General features: G+C 37.9%; 2 protein-coding genes across 2 annotated transcripts in view; both read right to left on the reverse strand.

Moving 5' to 3' along the window:
* Positions 1 to 1,080: 1,080 nt before the first annotated feature.
* pxmp4 (peroxisomal membrane protein 4) lies at positions 1,081 to 8,136 on the reverse strand. Its single transcript, XM_061929549.2, has 4 exons — positions 7,938 to 8,136; positions 7,784 to 7,846; positions 6,102 to 6,300; positions 1,081 to 1,540 (listed from the first exon to the last, which is right to left on the reverse strand). Exons 1-4 carry the CDS (start codon positions 8,048 to 8,050, stop codon positions 1,274 to 1,276), a joined length of 642 nt encoding a protein of 213 aa, XP_061785533.2. The 5' UTR covers positions 8,051 to 8,136; the 3' UTR covers positions 1,081 to 1,273.
* Positions 8,137 to 12,531: 4,395 nt separating this feature from the next.
* Positions 12,532 to 25,056, reverse strand: part of itcha (itchy E3 ubiquitin protein ligase a) — a 36,282-nt gene continuing 23,757 nt past the window's right edge. The window contains exons 15-24 of the mRNA XM_061939772.1: positions 24,669 to 24,740; positions 24,500 to 24,588; positions 24,172 to 24,331; positions 23,911 to 24,044; positions 22,818 to 22,958; positions 22,600 to 22,720; positions 22,417 to 22,521; positions 18,964 to 19,060; positions 18,807 to 18,879; positions 12,532 to 13,296 (exon numbers count right to left, since the gene is read on the reverse strand). Of these exons, the coding sequence (XP_061795756.1) occupies positions 13,197 to 13,296; positions 18,807 to 18,879; positions 18,964 to 19,060; positions 22,417 to 22,521; positions 22,600 to 22,720; positions 22,818 to 22,958; positions 23,911 to 24,044; positions 24,172 to 24,331; positions 24,500 to 24,588; positions 24,669 to 24,740 (1,092 nt within the window). The 3' untranslated portion in view covers positions 12,532 to 13,196. The remainder of the gene's footprint in view (positions 13,297 to 18,806; positions 18,880 to 18,963; positions 19,061 to 22,416; positions 22,522 to 22,599; positions 22,721 to 22,817; positions 22,959 to 23,910; positions 24,045 to 24,171; positions 24,332 to 24,499; positions 24,589 to 24,668; positions 24,741 to 25,056) is intronic.

Consider the following 25,056-nt stretch of genomic DNA (forward strand, 5'->3'; position numbering starts at 1 on the left):
ACTTATGTGTGAAATTATTAACACATTACCGTAAAGTATCAAATAATATTATTTAGCTCATTCACGTAAGAGACTAGACGTATAAGATTTCATGGGATTTAGCGATTAGGAGTGACAGATTGTTTGGTAAACGTATAGCATGTTCTATATGTTATAGTTATTTGAATGACTCTTACCATAATATGTTACGTTAACATACCAGGCACGTTCTCAGTTGGTTATTTATGCCTCATATAACGTACTCTTATTCAGCCCGTTGTTCACTATTATTTATTTTAAATTGCATTTCAAATGTCTATTCTTGGTGTTGGCTTTTATCAAATAAATTTCCCCAAAAAATGCGACTTATACTCCAGTGCGACTTATATATGTTTTTTTCCTTCTTCATTATGCATTTTCGGACGGTGCGACTTATACTCCGGAGAGACTTATACTCCGAAAAATACGGTACTCCCAAGTGGGCCGGACTGGTAAAATCCTGGCACGATAACTTAAAAATAAAGACAACTTCAGATTGTTTTCTTTGTTAAGAAATAGAACAAGCACTTTTTTTTTTTTACACATACATACTGCAGTTAATAGCATTCTACCTTTATTTGTCAATATTTATACTTTCTGAATAAATTATGTGATAATGGTTATCAGTCAACTCATTGGTGTTAATTTCCAATACATCAAGATAAAAAAATAATATAAAAATCTAATTACAGGATGTTATTCATGTAGTTTGGTCATTTTCCTCAACTGATGTACTAACATCAAGTGTTTTTTTTTACGTATGTAGCAAAATCTACATAGATACAAATAATTGCTATTGCGACACCTAGTGGACACATTTATAACAGCTGTTTCTTTCATTGAAAAATTTTGGCTCATTTTTATACTTAGCAAACTTATACCGCGGGCCGGATAAAACCTGTTCGCGGACCTGATCCTGCCCGCGGGCCTTACGTTTGACACCCCTGGTGTATACAGTACAACCCTTCATACGGTTATACACAAGTCATAATAAACAAAAAAAAAGGATAAAGAAAAAAATAGAACTAAAAAGATGGAATAATCAAACTGTGACACCAGTAGTGCTATAACAGTTACTTCTTTTTTCACTTCAAAAAAAACAAATGTGTTAATATGTTTCTTATAACATAACCTATACAGTATTTAAATTAAAGGATGTTAACAGTTAAAATTGAATCCAATTATGGGAACTCCTGGCACAGATTGAGGGTCCTGTCAACATCTTGTCCCAGACAAAAGAAGTCAACTATGGGCTTCATTTTCCGGAAGTCCTCGGCTTGTTATAAAGGAGAAAGTCAGAGATGTCGTGCCACACGTTGCTGTCGTGGTAGAGGTAGTTCATGGAAGACTGCAGCGAAGGCTGGAGCGTATGCGGGTGATACTCAAAGAGCCATAAAACCACACCCCACACCAGCGTGGCGAACAATGGGAAGGGATCATGTTTTGGCTGCGGTATCACGCCTTTCTCCACGGCCAGCCGGGACATGGCGAACAGGATCCTGGACAGCAAGTACATGTTGATCTGGGGAGTGGGGGAGAACATTTGTGATCATTTCAGCCAGGAGGGGGCACCACTGTGGTCAATGTGGACATTCAGGTCTAAGCTGTTAAAGGCCTACTGAAACCCACTACTACCGACCACGCAGTCTGATAGTTTATATATCAATGATGAAATCTTAACTTTGCAACACATGCCAATACGGCCGGGTTAGCTTACTAAAGTGCAATTTTAAATTTCGCGCGAAATATCCTGCTGAAAACGTCTCGGTATGATGACGTCAGCGCATGACGTCACGGATTGTGGAGGACATTTTGAGACAGCATGGTGGCCAGCTATTAAGTCGTCTGTTTTCATCGCAAAATTCCACAGTATTCTGGACATCTGTGTTGGTGAATCTTTTGCAATTTGTTCAATGAACAATGGAGACAGCAAAGAAGAAAGCTGTAGGTGGGAAGCGGTGTATTGCGGCAGACTGCAGCAACAACACAAACACAGCCGGTGTTTCATTGTTTACATTCCCGGAAGATGACAGTCAAGCTTTACCATTGGCCTGTGGAGAACTGGGACAACAGAGACTCTTACCAGGAGGACTTTGAGTTGGATACGCAGACGCGGTACCGTGAGTACGCATGCAGCTGCGGCATCCAAACATTTGATCGTTTGCCCGTACGTGCGTGCCGCTATATGCATGTCACGTACGTAACTTTGGGGACTTTGGGGAAATATATGTGCTGTATGAACTTTGGGGAGGTGAACGGTACTTTGGGCTGTGGGATTGAGTGTGTTGTGCAGGTGTTTGAGTTTTTGGCGGGTTATATGGATGGGAGGGGGGAGGTGTTTGTTATGTAGGATTAATTTGTGGCATATTAAATATAAGCCTGGTTGTGTTGTGGCTAATGGAGTATATATATGTCTTGTGTATATTTACTGTTTTAGTCATTCCCAGCTGAATATCAGGTCCCACCCGCCTCTCACAGCATCTTCCCAATGTGAATCGCTCCCACTGCCCTCTAGTCCTTCACTCTCACTTTCCTCATCCACGAATCTTTCATCCTCGCTCAAATTAATGGGGAAATTGTCGCTTTCTCGGTCCGAATCACTCTCGCTGCTGGTGGCCATGATTGTAAACAATGTTCAGATGTGAGGAGCTCCACAACCTGTGACGTCACGCTACTCGTCTGCTACTTCCGGTACAGGCAAGGCTTTTTTTTATCAGCGACCAAAAGTTGCGAACTTTATCGTCGATGTTCTCTACTAAATCCTTTCAGCAAAAATATGGCAATATCGCGAAATGATCAAGTATGACACAGAATGGACCTGCTATCCCCGTTTAAATAAGAAAATCGCATTTCAGTAGGCCTATAATCATTATAGGTATTTTTCAGGAGATGTGATCATCTTCAATAAAGTTATGACAGTTTGATGACATCAAGTTTATCCCTCAAGTCGTATTTTCCTAAAATGTACTAGACTAATTAACCTCTTTTTTTTTTTTACAACTGTAATTTTTAGACATTTCCCGTAATCACTAGTTGGTGCTGAGACCATTTAAGCATAGAAATGTTTCAGTTACTCAAGTCAAGCTTTGAACGACTTTGACCTAAAGTTTTCCAGTTAAATATCTTGTCTTTGCAGTCTATGCAATTGAAATAAAGTTGAAAAGGATTTGCAAATCATTGGAATCTGTTTTCATTTACGATTTACACAACGTACCGTCTTCACTGGATTTGGGTTTTGTATATTTGTCTTAAATATTTCATCTGATTGCTACCAAATTTGTACCTCGTACACTTGACAAATGGGTGACTTGCAAAGTATTTTTCGCCAAGGCCTGTCTGTGATTTGGCAATAAACCTCAAAACTCAAATTAGTAGGGCTGCGAATCTTTGGGTGTCCCACGATTCGATTCAATATCGATTCTTGGGATCACGATTCGATTCAAAATCGATTTTTTTCAATTCAACACAATTCTCGATTCAAAAACGATATTTTCCCGATTCAAAAGGATTCTCTATTCATTCAATACATAGGATTTCAGCAGGATCTACCCCAGTCTGCTGACATGCAAGCAGAGTAGTAGATTTTTGTAAAAAGCTTTTATAATTGTAAAGGACAATGTTTTATCAACTGATTGCAATAATGTAAATTTGTTTTAACTATAAAATGAACCAAAAATATGACTTATTTTATCTTTGTGAAAATATTGGACACAGTGTGTTGTCAAGCTTATGAGATGCGATGCAAGTGTAAGCCACTGTGACACTATTGTTCTTTTTTTTTTTTCATAAATGTCTAATGATAATGTCAAAGAGGGATTTTTAATAACTGCTATGTTGAAATTGTAACTAATATTGATACTGTTGTTGATAATATCCATTTTTGTTTCACTACTTTTGGTTTGTTCAGTGTCGTGTTTGTGTCTCCTCTCAATTGCTCTGTTTATTGCAGTTCTGAGTGTTGCTGGGTCGGGTTTGGTTTTGGAATTGGATTGCATTGTTATGGTATTGCTGTGTATTGTTTTGTTGGATTGATTAATTAAAAAAAACTTTTTTTTTTTAAATAAAAAATAAATAAAAATAAAAATAAAAATGAGAATCGATTCTAAATCGCACAACGTGAGAATCGCTATTCGAATTCGAATCCATTTTTTCCCACACCCTTACAAATTAGGTTCAGAGAATTTGGCGAAATCACTGCACGTAAGCGATGATATTACGGACCTTAGATCCCTCAGGCAGTACTGCATCAAAAAGCGACATCAGTGTGTAAAGGATATCACCACATGGGCTCAGGAACACTTCAGAAAACCACTGTCAGTAACAACAGTTGGTTGCTACATCTGTAAGTGCAAGTTAAAACTCGACGGCGTGGCGAAGTTGGTAGAGTGGCCGTGCCAGCAATCGGAGGGTTGCTGGTTACTGGGGTTCAATCCCCACCTTCTACCATCCTAGTCACGTCCGTTGTGTCCTTGGGCAAGACACTTCACCCCTTGCTCCTGATGGCTGCTGGTTAGCGCCTTGCATGGCAGCTCCCGCCATCAGTGTGTGAATGTGTGTGTGAATGGGTGAATGTGGAAATACTGTCAAAGCGCTTTGAGTACCTTGAAGGTAGAAAAGCGCTATACAAGTACAACCCATTTATTTATTTACTATGTAAAGAGAAAGCCATTTATCAACAACATCCAGAAACGCTGCCAGCTTCGCTGGGCCTGAGCTCATCTAAGATGGACTCATGCAAAGTGGAAAAGTGTTCTGTTGTCTGACGAGCCTACATTTCAAATTGTTTTTGGAAACTGTGGACGTTGTGTCCTCCGGACCAAAGAGGAAAAGAACCATCAGGACTGTTATAGGCACAAAGTCGAAAAGCCAGCATCTGTGATGGTATGGGGGTGTATTAGTGACCAAGGCATGGGTAACTTACACATATGTGAAAGCACCATTAATGCTGAAAGGTACATACAGGTTTTGGAGCAACATAAGTTGCCATCCAAGCAACGTTATCATGGACGCCCCTGCTTATTTCAGCAAGACAATGCCAAGCCACGTGTTACAACAGCGTGGCTTCATAGTAAAAGAGTGCGGGTACTAGACTGGCCTGCCTGTAATCCAGACATGTCTCCCATTGAAAATGTGTGCCACAATATGAAGCCTAAAATACCACAACAGAGACCCTGGACTGTTGAACAACTTAAGCTGTACATCAAGCAAGAATGGGAAAGAATTCTACCTGAAAAGCTATAAAAATGGGTCTCCTCAGTTCCCAAACGTTTACTGAGTGTTGTTAAAAGGAAAGGCCATGTAACACAGTGGTAAAAATGCCCCTGTGCCAAATTTTTTGCAATGTGTTGCTGCCATTTAATTCTAAAAGTTCATGATTATTTGAAAAAAAAAGTGTTTTTCAGTTCGAACATTAAGTATCTTGTCTTTGCAGTTTATACAACTAAATACAAGTTGAAAAGGATTTGTAAATCATTGTATTCTGTTTTTATTTACGAATTACACAACATGCCAACTTCACTGGTTTTGTATTTTTGTATGATGCCTCCTGTTGGTAAAAGTGACTCTAAAGGCGCAGTTCTAAACTAAAATGTCTGCTGATCTGGTTTTTTTTTAGCATAGGTTCTGAGATCTTTTTGTGTGTCTACTTATGATACACGTCTAACAAAATCTGTGTTGGTAAATAGAACATCCTTCTGGGGCATAACCTTTGAGTAACAGAAAAGCCTGGGTCAAGTGACACAATACTGTATCGTATACTATCTTGTAAAATTTGCTAAAAAAGTTAGCATGCACCGAGTACTAAAATATATGACTCTGAGGTTAGCTATAAAAGTCACAATGCTAACATTAGCATGTTAACCTTGTAAATATAGTGTGTTAGCAATTTACTAACATTAGCATGGAGCATTTTGACTTTGGAACAGTTTGAATTGGTGAGAAATGTAGTATATGTGGAAGTATGAACAATTGCCCATTCATTTTCGCTGGGAAATGCAGGACTTTTTGCAACTTTGAAAACAAATTTGAGTGTTCAGGATGAGTGTATTGGTTTGAACCGACCGGGAAATGTGCGAAATCCAGACCTGACTGTTGATATTGTTGTTATCTCCAAACACCAACCATCCTCCGACACAGGCGGCAAGAAAGGCGTGCGACTGCAAACTCTTTCCCTGGATCTTCTCCTGCAAGGCTTGCAGTCCTTTGTACGTAAACACAAAGTACGCCAGGTTGCGGGAGTGTGTGTATGTGGCCTTCAGAATGGCTTTGAGTTTATCCACCAAACTGTCAGAGAGGAGTGCAAAACAAAACAGGAATGAATCAAACCCTTGAAAATGAAAACGGAAAAAAGTTAGTTTAATTACAAAGGATTTTCGAAAACTAACTGAAGTAGAAAAATCACATTGACAGATGTGTACATGTGACACATACAAGAATGTTTATGACACCATTTTTATATAGCTGTACTTGTTGGTGCTTTTCCGCTTGTAAAAGCAGGTAATGTTTCTTAGTAGGTAAAACTGTTCGTTTGAAGAAACGTGGCTAAAAAATGACAAATACAAGCTATAAAGCTAAATACCACGCCAAAATAAAGGTAAGACATAATGACAGAGTTAAATTATGTCAGTGGCAAGTTACTTAATACAGTTGGTCAGAAGTTTAACATAAACGTGTCACAATCTGTAGCTTAGAGTTGAGTCGGTGTAAACAAACAGCAACAGGTACCCCTGTCAGGGGCTTCATTCAGTGACCATTTAAATGGGTCATATTGCGATTTTTTTTTAATGCAGAACCAACTTTTCTTACCTATTGGTACCTGCTGTTGTGTTGCTGTAACTTTACCATATATGGAGATATCCGCTGATGTCACCAATGGGAAAACGTCACAAACTGGGGCAAGTACGAAAAAAAAGGTAAGATTGATTAATAAATATCTCCGCCATGCCCGCATTGTTTGATTTAATATTTTCGGGAGTTATGCAGATCCCAAATATACAACAGCAGGTACCAATAGGTAAGAAAAGTGGGTTTTGCAAAGTAGATCCCCTTTAACGTTAGAAATGGCTTCTTCCTGTCTATATTGAATAAACTATAGGATAGAATAGGTCTTTAATGTCATTGCACAAGTACAACGAAACTTATAACATTAGGCATTAGGCAGAAACTATAGGCATTGTAAGTTAATATAGCAAGTGTGAAACACTAACATAACAACAGGAGCAGTTAGAATAACAGCACTATAGTATGGGATCTCATTATGTGCATTCCAAATATTATGAACATAACATAAAATAAATTATTAAAAATGAATAAATAGGCGTGGATGACAGTTGATGACAAAAACACTTGCGTTTATTACCCATCTGAGTAACACTTTTACTGTAGTGGATCAGTAAAGTTAGTCTTATATTATTAATACAATTATTAATTAATTTATTATTAATAAATTTCTGTTTGTATTTATTCTATAAGAATATTTTAGTGGTATTACTTCAATACTGTTATTTAAACATCAAAATCTCTAAGGTATGTCTATCTGATTTAATAACTTTTTGGGTGTGAAATAAACACAATACTAAGAAGATGGCTTGATTTTTATTTATTTTTTTACATGTATTTTTTGACAGCTTGATATTTTAGTTGAACGGCTAGCTAGCTAGCTAGTTCAAGAGCTAGGTGAACGATAACTACGGTACATAATAATAATAAAGTATACAATATCTGTTACAGTCATGTTTACAAAAAAACACAATTACTGCCAGCTTACCTTCCACTCCGGAATAGAAAAGTCATCACAAAGGCATGAGGTGCTCGGATTTTGGCGCCGTATCTACAAACACAAAACAACTTAACGATAATAAACACATGTTCATAAAACATGCGACCATTGTACCGCCAAATAAATACAACAATTGACTCACACGGCGCCATTTCGGAAGCCTTTGAGAACTGCCAATGCCGCTTTGTATTTGTCTTGTTGCAACAGGTTGTTGACAGTATAAAGTAAAGTAGTTAAAAGCTCTGAACTCGCCATGACTTTTTTTTTTTAATGAGAAGTTGGCGACGACGGACACAAATTCCTGTCGGACCTTAGCGTTCACGCAATGTGCTACCCCGAAATAAAACCGTACGGAATCAGTGTATCTATTGTGTTCCTACCCGTGTTGTTAAATGCGACGACAACCAAGAGAAATATGAAAATACATATTTTATAATTATTTGCACAATTATTGAGCACACTAATAGTGTTGTCTTAATTATTTTTTGAGTTGGAGTTTATACATCACAATTTCTTTAATCTCTATTCAACATGTTCGAAAAGGAGTAGGAAGAAGCAGAGCTTATTTAATCCTACCCCTCTTTCCTTTACATAGCAGTTGCTAACAATTTTGTTCACTTCCTGTTCTCAATTAATTTCAATATACTCCATAAGTAATAACATACTTGCCAACCTTGAGACCTCCGATTTCGGGAGGTGGGGGTGGGACGAGGCCGTGGCTAAAAGGGGAGGAGTATATTTACAGCTAGAATTCACCAAGTCAAGTATTTCATATATATATATATATATATATATATATATATATATATATATATATATATATATACATATATATACATATACATATATATACATATACATATATATATATACATATATATACATATACATATATATATACATATATATATATATATTTATTTTATTATATGTATATATATATATATATATATATATATATATATATATATACATACATCTATTTTATTATATATATGTATATATATATATATATATATATATATATATATATATATATATATATAAAATAAATACATGAATTTCAGTGTTCATTTATTTATACATATACACACACATAACACTCATCTACTCATTGATGAGTTAAGGGTTGAATTGTCCATCCTTGTTCTATTCTCTGTCACTATTTTTCTAACCATGCTGAACACCCTCTCTGATGATGCATTGATGTGTGGCACGCACAAAAGTGCTTTCATCAAATGCACTAGATGGCAGTATTGTCCTGTTTAAGAGTGTCACAACATTGCTGTTTACGGCAGACGAACTGCTTTACGGTATACAAAAACGTGACTGCTGTTGTTGTGTGTTGTTGCCGCGCTGGGAGGACGTTAATGAAACTGCCTAACAATAAACCCATGAGGACCTGAGTCCGCCTGAATTCCGGGAGATTTTCGGGAGAAAATTTGTCCCGGGAGGTTTTCGGGAGAGGCGCTGAATTTCGGGAGTCTCCCGGAAAATCCGGGTGGGTTGGCAAGTATGAGTAATAACAATAAAAATAAATAAATAATAATTGGTGAAGTAAGTTATATTTCATATGGTGAGATGAGTAGAGATGATGTTTGATAAGACATTATCGAGTTCGAGCCCATTATTGAATCCTCTTATCGAACCGATTCCTTATCGATTCTACCGAATCCAGATACGGTAGGTTGTTGTATATGGGAAAAAAAACACAATATTTGGTTTAACAAAAGCTCACTTTTATTTTATAAGCAAAAAATTAATAAATATTGACTGTTACCCCCCTAAAAAAATACATAAATAAATATTGACTGTTGTTACCCAAAGTATATTAAGTGGGATTTTTCAGAAAAACAAATATATACAGTAACACAAAAACAACCTGTCACTGTGATCACTACAGGTGAATAGCCATGCCTTGAGGCGTTTTTTTCCGGTCCATTATTTTTGCTGCTTGTGTGACAGCACAGGAAATGACGTAGCCCAGTCTAATGACTGAGCTACGTCATTTCCTGTGATGTCACACAGGGCATTTCTTGTGGGACGAGATTCGTTCCCAGGGATTCGAATAAAGAACCAACTCTTTTTCTTTACTATAGTGGCCTCGATAACGGGAATCGGTTCTCAAAAAGGGATTTGAGTCCATGGAATCGGTTCTTTTCTTATCAAACAACCGGGAGAACCGGTTTCGAACATCATCCCTAGAGATGAGTAAGATTATTTTGAAAATGAATGGATGGATGAAATAAATTCAGAATGTTTATCAGGGTTCTTCTTCTTTGTACTTTGTCAACACTTTAAGTTTGAAGAGTTTTTTGAAGTGGATCATATTAATACGCTGTTTGATTCCTTTGCTTAATCTATTCCATCATTTAATTCCACATACTGATATACTGAAGGTTTTAAGTGTTGTATGTGCGTACAAATGTTTTAAACTACACTTTTCTCTAAGGTTATATTTCTCCTCTTGTTGGGAATAATTGTTGTATATTCTTGGGTAGCAGATTATGGTTTGCTTTGTGTATAATTTTAGCTGGTTTTACTATGTCGTGGAATTTCAGTATATTTGATTCAATGAATAAAGGGTTTGTATGTTCTCTTACCATGAATTGATTAACGTGGACCCCGATTTAAACAAGTAGAAAAACGTATTCGGGGGTTACCATTTAGTGGTCAATTGTACGGAATATGTACTGTACTCTGCAATCTACTAATAGAAGTTTTAATCAGTCAATCACTCTATATCCAACACATATTGGATACAAATCTAATATATTTTTAGCTTGAGGTTGAACTATTTCATTCTAATTCATCGCTATTTGAATATTTAGCACAACAGGAAGAGTCTTTTTCATATATCTTTAATTGTAAATACCCCAGAGAGCAAAGGCGGCAAAGAAGTAGAGTCGCTCATAAAATGAGGTTAGTGAGGTGCAACTGTAATTGAATCAAAAATAATTAGGAACTCGGATACACGCTAATAAAATTCCACAGAGACAAGTCAGAGAGGCATTTATCTATGTATATATTCAATGACATTTAGGTACCATAGCCAAGGAGAGGAAACTATCCCGTTAAAGTTGGCATCAGCTTGTGCGGGTATACAAAGGGTTAATTTTGTTGACTAAAAAAAATGTTGTTTCAGTTATCATCAACGGCCTATTTCCCCAGACTAAAACAGGTCTTGTTGTGAATTTAGTTTTTGAGATGCTCTGCAATAACTTAGGGCCAGCAAGGCCTTCTCTGCTGGCCTAACATAAATCATGATCATAGATTAATAAAAGTTCATTTTAATCTACTTTCCGTAAAGTATTTTATCATATTCTCTTCATGTCTTATTAGGCTTCAGAGTTGCTTGTTTTTACGTTAAGAGCTTTTATCCAATCAGAATTCAGCTAGGCTGTTGCCAGCGCTGTATGAATTCTGACAGTTGCGATAGCCAATCAGATCGCAAGCTGTTGACAGTAGCCCATCTAGGTAGCTATGATTGGATTTTCACTTGTCACTCCCAAGTGAGAATCCAATCACAAGTTGTAATTTGCGAAAAGCAGAAAGGGGCACCGGAGCCAGAGAAATCATCGGTTCTCACTTTTTTTTAACTCACAAAGAAAACGTGCAAATATTTTATTTATTTATTTTTCCACATTTAATATGTTCTTTACAATTATTTTAATTTTGACAGTACCATGTAAGGTATGTTTTAAATGCTGATGCGGGTTTATTGATTTTTAAATGTGCCGAAATATAGCCTGTTCTGTACACTGTTGAGGTGATTCAATGCAGAGTAGTGCACTAGTGTGTTTCTGTATAGCATTTCTCCAGTCGTGGTCATGTGGTGACAAATTATGGTATTTTGAGGGGTATTTACTAAAGTTGGACTAAGGCCTGGGTGGGAGAACTGTAATAAAAGTACTTTCAAGAGAACTTTAAAGATGCTTCATCCTTTATATTGTATATTTTAGTAAACAAAATTCACTGTAATTTTAGTGTTGAGGAATTTAGATGACTAAAACTAAGACATTTTTTGTCAAGACTTATGACTAAAACTAAATTAAAAACTGCTTTCATAACTAACACTGTCGGCGATAACTAAGACGAACATTTTTAGTCAACAACACCAACACTGAGTATACCTTATGCTGCGGCCATGACATATTCAAGCATCACACCAGTGACTGAAGAGATAAACATCCTAATCATGTTAGGGCCACTTTATCACATCATGACTTCGTGTGATCAGTCATGTTGATTTCCGAGTGAGCAAGAACACAATAAGTAGCATGGAAACACCTTATCATTAATAACAATTTTAGGTAACGTTTAAGATTCTTTGGACAAACACACTTAGAGGTTTGATGTTTTCCCCTGTAAGGGCAACAACTTGAAAGTCAAAATCCCTGTAGAAATCACAATACATTGCCCCCCCTCCCTATAAAACTAGGGTCGTCTGCTAGTGCTCCACTCCCAAGCAACAATCACAAAAAAGGGAACCACGACTTGGGTGAATTAGATGTATATAGATATGAAACACATTCTCCTGCTAAGTGTATTTACACTGTAGTAGTCACCTAAACACCTTAAATGCTCACGTTTCAGCATTCTTCAATATCTAGTCAGGATCATTTCTTGGCTACCACTCAGTGGGAGTAGGATATTATTTTACAAATCTATCACACAGGATTGTTCCCACGTCATCAGTAATCAGTTATTCACACAGTGGACGACAAAAGGACGACTCGAGGGCCGATATTTTTGTATTACACAGATAAGAACGCCCCCTTTTTTCTGCTAATTTGGTCCTGGTCCGATGAACTCTAAACCAAACCGTTAAAAAGATTTGAAAACCTGCGCCGGCCGGTCTTCAAATCAGAGAGTAAAATCAGCACTGAAAAGTGAAAACTTATCTCGTAGAGTGATCAAGACTATTGTTGGTACAGCTGCGAAACTATTGCACTTGAAAAAGAAAAAGAAATAAAAGCATGCTGTCTTGCCCTTCACAGTCCATGTGCAAACTACTAAATGAGAAGATTTTTTTTTTTAAAAGAACAGCCTGTGCTACATTAATCAATCCAATCAGCCATTCGAATACAAGAAAAAAACAGATTTTTTTAGATGTATAAATCAAATATAATTTCAAAATATAATCTGAGTGCATAGTCTTGACAGGGAGGTCCTCATGGAGCTTTTTCTGTTCCACATTTGCACAGCGTTAAGCATGTTGTGAAAGGGGTGAAGAAACAACCACTGTTAGCACGCGGAGCCATGTCAGATCAATGCAGGGAAGAGTCTCTTATTCTGAAAGCGCTTTGAAAGCAGCTGCGGAATTGCATATAGTTGGTGACTCTGGGAAATAAAAGCAGCTCCAGGCTGTAGAGACAAACGCGAGGAAAAAGTGCTGTGGTTACTCCTGCCCGAAACCTTCTGTCTCCTCGATGGCAAACATGAGTTTCTCCTTCAGCTGCTCGTAGCTCTTGTAAGGAGGCAGGTCCAGACGATTAAAGCTAGACAAGACAACGAAGGAGACAAAAACAGATAATTTTCTCAGTAATTACGTGGGAATGCTGCCAAAATATCAAAAGGCCCTTTTCCACCACAGGGACTTTTACAGCAACTTTCACATTTAAATAAAGTCCCCCCTGTGTTTGCACCAAAAATAACCCGGGTAGATTTAGTTCTTCAGGAAATTTTTGTAGTTCCTGCCAGCTCGGTGAGACTTTTGGAAGGTACCATGAATTGATTTACTTGGACCCCGACTTAAACAAGTTGAAAAGCTTATTCGGGTGTTACCGTTTAGTGGTCAATTGTACGGAATATGTACTGTACTGTGCAATCTACTAATAAAAGTTACAGTTACAATCCTGGAACCTTATCGGGAGCAGGCGGTGCTGTCGAACGCTGATTGGTTGAACGTAGTTGGGGGCGTTCCTAAAACTTCTTCTTCAAACACAGGACCGCCATTTACAGAATGCTGGACAACTTTTTTTATTCCCCATTTCTTGTGTATTTCTATTGCAACAAACTTGACAACAGAGAGAAAGAAGAACACTTTCAACTTGCAGGAACTTTTTTAGGGCATCGTTGTGCTGAAGAATGCTGATTGCAGGGTTTTTACTCAGCCGTAGTCTTTAAAATATATGCAGTTTATTGTTGTTTATTATTTTTTACAAACTTCATTTCGATACGCCAAGCTACGAGAAGTGGGCGGAATGTTTTAAACTAGAACTAGAGGTTCCTGGACCTTTAGGTCCTGAACTTTTGGTGGAAAAGAGCCTATAGATGCATAACAGTAGCCTGATAGTAGCATAACAGATGCCTCAGCCTTAAATGTCCCCTATTTATACAACATTTTACTTTTTAATGATTACCGTAATACACATCCCAAGTAGAGCTGTAACTAACAACGATCTTGATAGTTGCTTAGTCAACTATTACCTTAACGATTAGTTGGATAATAAAGCCGACACGTAATTAATACCTCTAATTTTTCCATCAACTTGTAAATATAGCTTAAATTATTTTAGGCATGTGCTTACTGTCACACCGCGGTGAGGGATGTCTTGTCTTGGTTTCTTTTGTCTTGTGAATTGCATGTTTTAGTTTGAAAAGTAACTCCTCTCGTTTCAGATCACTTGCCCTTCCTTTTGTGTCATCAGTCTGACTTCATCCCTGACCCCTGATTGTTTCCACCTCTTCCCCTTTACCCTCATGTGTTTTATAAGCCCACGCCTCCCTTTGTTCTGTGCCAGATTGTCTCATTTATTCGTGCCTCTCTAACCTCCTGTCCATGCTTTGCCTTGTCTCGTGTTTGAATACTTTAATCCTGAATTCCTTCGTTGCTATTATGAGTTTTGAGTGATTTTGTGTTATTTAGTTTTACAGCCGAAGTGGTGAGTTTTCAGTTTTTCTTACAGTTCTTTCTTTTCCTCAATTTTTTGAGTGACATTTTTTGTTAACCTTGATTAGATTAGAGAAAGTGTAGAAGTTTCATAGCCATTGTTTCTTCCTCCTGTTGGAGCGTTTTGTGTTTATAATAAGTTTCATAGAATATACGGCGCCAAGTATAGTTCGTCATTGTTTTTGTGTTTTTCTCCTTTCGGAGTGATTTTCGGTTGTTCCTTTTTTTCGGAACCTTTTTCGCAGACTAGTTTAGTTATAGCCTATATTGAATTGCCCTGACTCTGGAGATGAAAGGAAGCTTTCAAAATAAAAGCCTGGCGAATTATTCCCTACTGTGCATCTGAGTCCTATCTCTTGACCAAGCCTGACACTTACTAACAACAAAGATGACTAATTCAATCATAAATATTTATTTATACTCTAACTGTGCTGCTCAATCAGCTGTTACAAAAATTAAAATGACTAATAAAATGTTGTCCATTCAAAAGAAATGAAAGTCCAAGTGCTAAAAAAAACAATTAACCTTGTTAAAATAGCAGCAATGAAAACAAACAACAAAACACAAAATCTAACTTCCTGTAATAGAAAAGCATTTTGTGATGATGTTTAAAAAATTCCACACTGGTATATTGACTATTGATTAACTATTGGCAGTTTTAGCACTCTAACAAACTCATTTAGCACTCTAACAAACTCAATGTGTTGCATTCTATTTAAATTGTTGGTGTGTGTATCTGCACGCGCATGTTCACAAGTCTATGAAGCAGAGGTGGGACCAAGTCATTGCTTTGCAAGTCACAAGTAAGTCTCAAGTCTTTGCCCTCAAGTCTCGAGTCAAGTCCCGAGTCAAGTCCCGAGTCAAGACAGGCAAGTCCGAGTCAAGTCCAAAGTCAAGACTGGAAAGTCTCAAGTCAAGTCCCAAGTCCTGCATTTTGAGTTTCGAGTCCTTTCAAGTCCTTTTAACCACAGACTAATATATTTACACAAATTGTGTATGTTTTTAAAACGCTGTATTTATTTATTGAAAAAGTGAATTTGAAATTGCAGGGAAAAAAAATAGTGCTGACATTGCACTTCATAATAGCACTATGGGACGGCGTGGCGCAGTGGAAGAATGGCCGTGCGCAACCCGAGGGTCCCTGGTTCAATCCCCACCTAGTACCAACCTCGTCATGTCCGTTGTGTCCTGAGCAAGACACTTCACCCTTGCTCCTGATGGGTGCTGGTTAGCGCCTTGCATGGCAGCTCCCTCCATCAGTGTGTGAATGTGTGTGTGAATGGGTAAATGTGGAAGTAGTGTCAAAGCGCTTTGAGTACCCTGAAGGTAGAAAAGCGCTATACAAGTACAACCCATTTATCATTTATTTATCACTATTAACCAGTCATTTTAAACATTTAACTCATTCCTTTACAGAATAAACACATTTGCAAAAACAAGTGCAACTGTACTTATTTGTACAAAAGTGTTAACACTGTATTTTCATGGCATACTGCATTGTAACTAGTTCCACAGCAGTTTCTATCTTGTTCTTACCTTATCTCATTGATCTCATCTCATACTGTATGTGTGTTGATGTGTGCGTACACATGAAAAACATAACAAATACATGAACATAACAATGAACAGAGTTGTACTTTTTAGATGTCAGTGCCCTATGCAATATGTACACATATTCTTAATATCGTATACATTTTAACTGACCTTTATTTGACTATGTTTGTCTTTTTGTAGGTGGCTAAAATACGCGGTGCTGCTGACCGCCGTCTTACGTTACGTTACTGTGTGTGATACATTGACTAACGTAATGTTATGTAGGTACCTTGTGCAACCCTGCTTAAAAAAAATCACTTGACAAAAAGTATGAATAAGGTAGCGAACTGCAGTGGATGCAACAGATTGCCGTGTTTGCAATGACGTTATAACCATAGACATCTTATAAGTAGACGCAGCATTGATTGCTGTGACGCGAGCAATTTGGCCGGCATCTTGAAGTGGTGACGAGGAGCCGGCGAGCAGCCTAAACTGACAGTTGACAGGTAGAAAACAAAGATGGTGTTCAGCGTTTTCCTACTCAAATGAGCGGACCGTTGAAAATAGGAATCAGGGGATTACTTTTCACAAGTAAGATTTAACATTAACGTACTATTGGTTGTATTTTGTAAAAAGAATATTACCACAGAGTTGAGAAGGAGCAAAGATCTTCAATATTTGTATGTGAAAATCACAAAGAAATCTTCTGGGGGATGATGTCGCCCCTACAGGCGTTTGGTTTACAAACTTTCAGCCCCACCTAAAACAAAATTCACCAGCTGCCACTGATTATGATGTATTCATCTTTTTAGGCAAAATATAAGACAATACTTTCTTAACAGTATAATTGTAACCAGGAATAAGTCTTCAAGTAACAATATTCAAATACAAACATTGTTGGGTAAGACAGCATTTGGTTTTATTCTGAATCCAGTGAAACAGATTGGTGGTTTTAGCTGATATAAAGACTTTCAGGTGTTTATATATGTTTAAGTATTTGGCAGACGATTTTATCCAAAGCGACAAACATAAAAAATACATATATAACAATCACTGTAAACATTATCATTTAAGGGAAGAATGTAATAGAAAATATCAATACAAAGTGTCAAGACAGAATAAACTCTGCTGCTGCAGCAACAGAGATACAGTCTATAGGTCCCTAAGATATATAGATATCTAAAGTATTCATACATTGTTTATGTATGATATACGCATGTATATATAACCTAATCATATCGTTTCTTCAATTTAAAAATAGCTGACCGTTTTTTTCCCCCTTCTCTGTGATTATATTCCCAGTTTTGATCTCGGACATCTGGTCACTTATAGCGTATAAGAATATTCTATTACTGTTAAGCAAACTATGAATAATAAAACATGCCAAAACATGTGTCCGTTGTCATAGCTACACGTGTGACAAAAAAGCGCGTGAAAATCAGTGGTATTCAGTGAGGTAAAATGAATTAAATGCGCTGACAGTTCATTGTTCCTGCCAAATGAATTGCACTGAGTGGAGCGGATCACCACTCCAAGATGGCGGCCCCGCGTCTCGTCTGCGCCAGTAGGCAGTAGCGCCCGATGCTGCGTCTACTTATAAGATGTCTATGGTTATAACGTTAGCAGTGAGTTTGCAGCCTCACTGATTTAACTACACAGCAAATAAAAGTCACGTTACTTAGCCAATAAACGTTATCTTACATTCAAAACTTACCTTTCTTTGTGCAACTTCAAATGTCGAACGAAGTTGGAAGTTGTTGCGTCTCCGTCTGTAATATTCGAACTGCGTGATTTGTATACGGCAATTCGTTTTTTGTTGACCAAGTCGTAGTTTTTATACCCGAACGAAACCAACTTTGGCATAATTGTTTCTCACTGGCACGTTTTTTGACAACTCTTGTTCATTGGTTCTCCTGCAATTTGATTGGATGAATGCTGTGTGATGAAAACAACGTAAATCTAATTTGATTGGCTGTTGTACTGAGAGCACACTAGCTGACAGGAACAACACGCTGATAGACACACAAGTACAAAATGAAAGATAAGGAGCGCTCCCAAATAACTTTTTAATCGTTGGGTTTTGGGGAAAGTAGCAAGTCATGTCAAGTCAAAAGGCTCAAGTCCAAGTGAAGTCACAAGTCATTGATGTTAAAGTCTAAGTCGAGTTGCAAGTCTCTTTACATTTTGTCAAGTCGAGTCTAAAGTCATCAAATTCATGACTCGAGTCTGACTCGAGTCCAAGTCATGTGACTCGAGTCCACACCTCTGCTATGAAGACAATAAGAACGACAGCCAAGGGGGTTAACATATTTTTTTAAATAGCAGTTTTATCCATTAAAATATGGAAAAGTTATTGATGGTGTGTGTGATAGAGAAGCTGTTTGGAGATGCCATACAAGTCAAATTGTAGTGTTTGAGATATGAGTATTCTGAGATATGAGCTTGGTCACAGAATGAATTAAACTCTTATGTAAAGCCCCACTCTGCACTGTATTGTGGGACCTCTAAGACAAGATAATAATTGTAGAATATGGGCCCTTTAACACAATTACATCTGCTCAGGAAGGTATAAAGTGTACCTACCACGTGTGGCTTCGCGGAAGCCAGTTCTCTTTGCCCACCTTCTCAATGCAGAACTTCTGCGGCCCGTTGCTTCCTATAGTCATTAATCAAAACCAAGCGGCGTTAAGTGAAACAAGTAAACCAAATAGTAGCGCGATAACAAGAAGAAGCTGCGTACCCATGAGGTCGGCGAAGCCGCCAACGGGAAGACGACAAGTACCGGTGACGAACTGCAGCAGCCTCATCCTCTTCTCGTTGTCCATCTCCTTCACAAACTGCCAACAGATGTCAGTTCATTAGAGCAAATAGTAGTGTTGTCCCGATACCGGTACCAAAATGCATTTCGATACTTTTCTAAATAAAGGGGACCACAAAAAATGTAATTATTGGCTTTATTTTAAACAAAAAAACCTAGGGTACATTAAACATGTTTCTTATTGCAAGTTTGTCCTTGAATAAAATAGTGAACATACAAGACAACTTGTCTTTTAGCAGTAAGTAAACAAACAAAGGCTCCTAATTTAGTCTGCTGACATATGCAGTAACATATTGTGTCATTTTCCATTCTATTATTTTGTCAAAATTATTAAGGATAAGTGGTAGAAAATGAATTATTAATCTACTTGTATCAATCGGATACCAAGTTAAAGTTAAAGTTAAAGTACCAATGATTGTCACACACACACTAGGTGTGGCGAGATTATTCTCTGCATTTGACCCATCACCCTTGATCACCCCCTGGGAGGTGAGGGGAGCAGTGGGCAGCAGCGGTGGCCGCGCCCGGGAATCATTTTGGTGATTTAGCCCCCAATTCCAACCCTTGATGCTGAGTGCCAAGCAGGGAGGTAATGGGTCCCATTTTTATAGTCTTTGGTATGACTCGGCCGGGGTTTGAACTCACAACCTACCGATCTCAGGGCGGACACTCTAACCACTAGGCCACTGAGTAGGTAAGTAGTTACAGGATCAGACATTGGTCATATTCAAAGTCCTCATGTGTCCAGGGACATATTTCCTGAGTTTATAAACAAATATAAAAAAAACTAAATAAGATTTTCTGATGCTAAAAAATATCGATGTAATCATAGTAGTATCGACTAGATATGCTCCTGTACTTGGTATCATTACAGTGGATGTTAGGTGTAGATCCACCAATGGTGTTTGTTTTTATAGTAGCGTCCCGGAAGAGTTGGTGCTGCAGGGAATTCTGGGAATTTGTTCTGTAGTGTTTATGTTGTGTTGCAAATATGCTCCCAAAATGTGTTTGTCATTGTTGTTTAGTGTGGTTTCACTATAAGGCACATGTTTATGACAGTGTTGGCGTTGTTCATACGGCCAACCTTAGTGTGACATGTATGGCTGTTGACTAAGTATGCCCTTCATTCACTTATGTGTAATGTGTTCAAAGATAAGATAGTAGATGGTTAATTATTGGGCATAGTGAAATCTTGTCTTGACGTTGCCAACTATAGATCATTTTTAACACATCCAATATTATAACTCCAGTGTGCTACTTACTGTGTGTAGTGAAGCATAAATAGTTATCACTCATGCTGCAGGGATGATGCTTGAAATAAATGTACTGTATTTATCGCCATGGAGACAAGGATTAGTGATTTAGAAGTAGTTACAACGCTGCGAAAAGACATCAGCCTCTACCTGAGGGCGTTTCAGTGTTATAACTTCACCTTTATCTTTAGTTATTAAACCGCAATGTGTCTGTCCTCCCTTTTCTGTCTACACACATTGTCTGCTTGTAAGTACGCCGGGATTGTGCACTGCCGCGAACATGCTCGTCTGCATGACACAACGTGACGACGGGTGGGGGACCGGTACTTTATAGCAGAGGTGGGACCAAGTCATTGTTTTGCAAGTCACAAGTAAGTCTCAAGTCTTTGCCCTCAAGTCCGAGTCAAGTCCCGAGTCAAGTCCCGAGTCAAGACAGGCAAGCCCCGAGTCAAGTCCAAAGTCAAGACTGGAAAGTCTCAAGTCAAGTCCTAAGTCCTGCATTTTGAGTTTCGAGTCCTTTCAAGTCCTTTTAACCACAGACTAATATATTAACACAGATTGTGTATGCTTTTCAAACGCTGTATTTATTAATTAAAACAAGTGCATTTTAAATTGCAGGAAAGAAAATTGTGCTGACATTGCACTTCATAATAGCACTATTAACCAGTCATTTTAAACATTAACTCATTCCTTTACAGAACAAACACATTGAAAAATAAATTGCAAATGTACTTATTTGTACAAAAGTGTTAACATTGAAAAAACATGACATATACGTGAACATAACAAAAAAGTTGTACTTTTTATATGTCAGGGCCCTATGCTGCATTGCATTTGCAAAAGACCAAATTAGCCAAGAGTCTGTCAGTCATTTGTGCACGATGGGGGCGTAGTATGATGCCACCATGGCTGAAAACTCGCTCCACTGTAGCACTGGAGGCAGGCACTGCCAAGACTCTCATGGCCACTCGGAACAGTGAAGGAAGAGTCTTCATGTTCAATGCCCAAAACAAAAGGGGGGAGAGAGTTTTTTGGGGTTGGTGCACTACTTGTAAGTGTATCTTGTGTTTTTTATGTTGATTTAATAAAAAAAAGTTAAAAAAAAATATATATATATATTTCTTGTGCGGCCCGATACCAATCGATCCACGGACCAGTACCGGACCGCGGCCCGGTGGTTGGGGACCACTGAGGTAAACAACCAACAGTATGTCAGAAAGCTAGCTAAAACGGTACACATATTCATAATATAGTATACATTTTAACTGACCTTTATTTTACTATTTTTGTCTTTTTTTAGGTGGCTAAAATACGCGGTGCTGCTGACCGCCGTCTAACGTTACGTGTGATATATTGACTAACGTAACCCTGCTTAAAAAAATCTATAAAAGTCACGTTACTTAGCCAATAAACGTTATCTCACATTCAAAACTTACCGTTCTTTGTGCAACTTCAAATGCCGGACGAAGTTGGAAGTTGTTGCCTCTCCATCAGTAATTTTCGAACCGCATGTGTTGCATACTGCAAACCGTTTTGTGTTGACCACCTCGTAATTTTTATACCCAAACGAAATTATTTTAGGTATCATTTTTTGTTCACTGGCGTGTGGTTTGGACATGTCTTCTTCGTTGGTTGTCCTGCAATTTGATTGAATGAATGCTGTGTGATGAAAACAAAGTAGATCTAATTTGATTGGCTGTTGTACTGAGACCACACCAGCTGACACACGCAACGCTGATAGACAAGTACACAATGAAAAATACGGAGCGCTCCCGAATAACTTTTTCATCTTTGGGTTTTGGGGAAAGTAGCAAGTCATGTCAAGTCATGTCAATTCAAAAGGCTCAAGTCCAAGTGAAGTCACAAGTCATTGATGTTAAAGTCTAAGTCGAGTTGCAAGTCTTTTTACATTTTGTCAAGTCGAGTCTAAAGTCATCAAATTCATGACTCGAGTCTGACTCGAGTCCAAGTCATGTGACTCGAGTCCACACCTCTGCTTTATAGAGGCGGTATAGTACCGAATATGATTCATTAGTATCGCGGTACTATACTAATACCGGTATACCGTACAACCCCACCCAATAGTATGTTAATTATTGCTGTAGTTGACCACAGTACCAACCTGCCAAAACCAAAGAATCTGCTTGCTGCTTCGAGTGTAATGTCTGTAGATTGCGTTCCTCTGCCAGTCCACGAGGTCGATCTCCTGCATCCCACACAGCATCACCTCAACGGCAAAGAAGCAAGAAAGTGAGCACCATTTTATGAGTTTGTGCCCCGCAAGTCAACAACTAGATTCAAGTACCTCTAATTCCTTAGCATCAAAGTACTGCAGGTATTGCTGGGGTAGGACCTCATTGAAGCCCTCAAAAAAGGCCTGGGTCTGCTCCTCCACACCCCTGGACAGCCTCCACTCTGCCACCAGCCTGAAGTGAGCACGTCACAAACACTGTAAGGACATCTGGCCGCCACAGCATGTCTGTTTGAGTTGTTGGAGGGTGTGTGCCGTTTTAAAAAAAACACCTGATGTACTCCTCCTTGTTTTCCTCAGTCACTTGAATGTTTCCGCCGTCTGGCTTGAGCTCGTGGGTGGTGACCTCCCCCAGGATCTCTTTGTCGACAGAGAAGAACATCTCCAGACCGCACTCTTCTATGTTGTTATCCCTGAAAGACAAATAGTTCAGAAAAAAACAATCCAACCAGACTTGGATGAAACTAAACCTGCAAAAGAAATATAGCATTATAAATACTAATGAATTAATAATTTCTGACAAATGATCATCAAAATTACATTCAGTGTATTATTTTTAAAAAAGGGCTATTCCGCCAAATCAATGCTATTAGCGTCCCCAGGAAAAAATATGTAAAATATTCAATAAAATTAACTGTAAAATATTTCTTAATTAAACATAGTGACCTACAAATTGATCTGATTGCATATTTAACATAACCAATTTGAAAAGAATAATTAAAAAATACCTTGTGAATAATACACAGTAAATGTAATACCCTGTAAAAATAGCATTTGTTGCCTGACTGGGCTTCTTAAAATTAGACTCTGCCATGTAATTAATTTTAATTATTCAGAAATGTTATACTTGTTACACATATACATATTTTTATTACCGGTACTCATTATCCCAAATAAAATGTAACTTTATTTTCTAAGAGAAAAAATAGCATGAAACTGAGCACAGTCATGTTACTTAAATTGTTTTTGACATTGTTTTGTTTTTTAACTTGTTTGTTTAAATTACTGTTATTTTTTTACTCTCTATAGCTTATTATGCTTTGAAGCTATATTTCATATAAACATATAAAAGCACATTCAGGGAGCTGCTGGATGCTGGCCATTTGTGCTGTTGAAATTTTGTGGAGTTCATTCATCTACAACAGGAGGTTGCCTACAACCACAGCTTTCAAAGCCAATGTTTTTTGACCTGATGTAGATCAGAGACCGCTGCAATTATTTGCTTTTGATACAGCTCTTCCTTTGGATCCCTAATTAAATAGAAATAACCCCAAAATAACACTTGATTATTATTTGACATGTATGTACGCCAGCTAACTATCCACACATCAAAGAGCATATCAAATTTCTGCTCCCCAAACTTACTTGATCCATATGAGAGAGTTGTAAAACTCTGGATCCACGGACTCCAAGTCTTTGAGAGCAAGTGGCTTGTTCAGGATGCGCTTGTAAAAAGGCAGGGAGAAACCTGTGTCGATGAACTTGCCGTGGAACAAGGCCTGGGGATGGAAAGTGGGTTGATCAATGAAGGAAACACAATCAATAATTGATCTTTATTTTTTCTGCTCTTTAAGGATTCTTTTTGACAAATGCCTCTATTTAAGAGTGACATAACACTGCAGTTACCATGGCAATGAAGCGGCCAATGAACTTGAAGTACTTGAGGTGGTCCGGGTTAATGTAGGATGCAGGGTTGATCTGCAGGCAGTAGTTGTCCTTGCCAGCATACTCAAACAAACAGTACATAGGGTTCAGCACTTCGTGAGAAAGCAAGAAGAACCATTCCCTGCGCACACAGAACACACACGAACCAAAGAGTCATACTCGATGAGCAAGTTGCAAAAAATCAAAACTTGATGATAAACTAGACATCAGAATGCGGTTATGCTTTGGAAAAATACAACAGCGCTACTTCATTTTAATTAATACAAGAAAGGACGGAATCAGGTATTACCTAGCCACACCTCCATAGTCCAAACCTTCCTCTCCGGGGAAAATGATCCACAATCTGCGTCTAAGATCTTGAGGATGGAAGCTCATGATCTTTTAAAACAAAGCAATGAAATTAGTTATGCACAGCAGAAAGATATGAAGAAGAGGCCGAGAAGGGTTCATTTAATCACCTGCTGGAATGAATCCTCAAACAAAGTTTTCCTGGTGACAGAAATCTTAATGTGCTGAGGCATTGATAGTTGCTGTGCAGGAATAGAAAAACAGAAATATGCATTTATTTGTACGAGCACAGTAGGGGGTGGAACGGATCTTATTACACTTTTTGGTTTGGTATGGTATACATTGTTGTTCTTATTAACACCACAGAATATTATATATCCTTACAATCCACCATTACTATATACCAGTTGTGGTTCCAACAAACTTAAAGATGGCTCCTAAAGCTTCAACCCTTAAATTAGGGCCAAAAAAAAGTAAATGTACAATCTGTATAACCACATTATATACCATCAACCGTAAATGTAAAAATCCTAACATTTATTGGTGAAATTCAAAATA

This window comes from Nerophis lumbriciformis, linkage group LG03 (assembly GCF_033978685.3).
Source record: "Nerophis lumbriciformis linkage group LG03, RoL_Nlum_v2.1, whole genome shotgun sequence".
Lineage (NCBI taxonomy): Eukaryota > Metazoa > Chordata > Actinopteri > Syngnathiformes > Syngnathidae > Nerophis > Nerophis lumbriciformis.

Excerpts from the sequence above, each read along its gene's own strand:
- pxmp4 (XM_061929549.2), bottom strand. The coding sequence starts at position 8,050 with ATGGCGAGTTCAGAGCTTTTAACTACTTTACTTTATACTGTCAACAAC. Across the intron at positions 7,847-7,937 it reads GGCTTCCGAAATGGCGCCGT|ATACGGCGCCAAAATCCGAG; the intron begins GTGAGTCAATTG and ends TTGTGTTTGTAG. Across the intron at positions 6,301-7,783 it reads TTTCTATTCCGGAGTGGAAG|TTTGGTGGATAAACTCAAAG; the intron begins GTAAGCTGGCAG and ends CCTCTCTGACAG.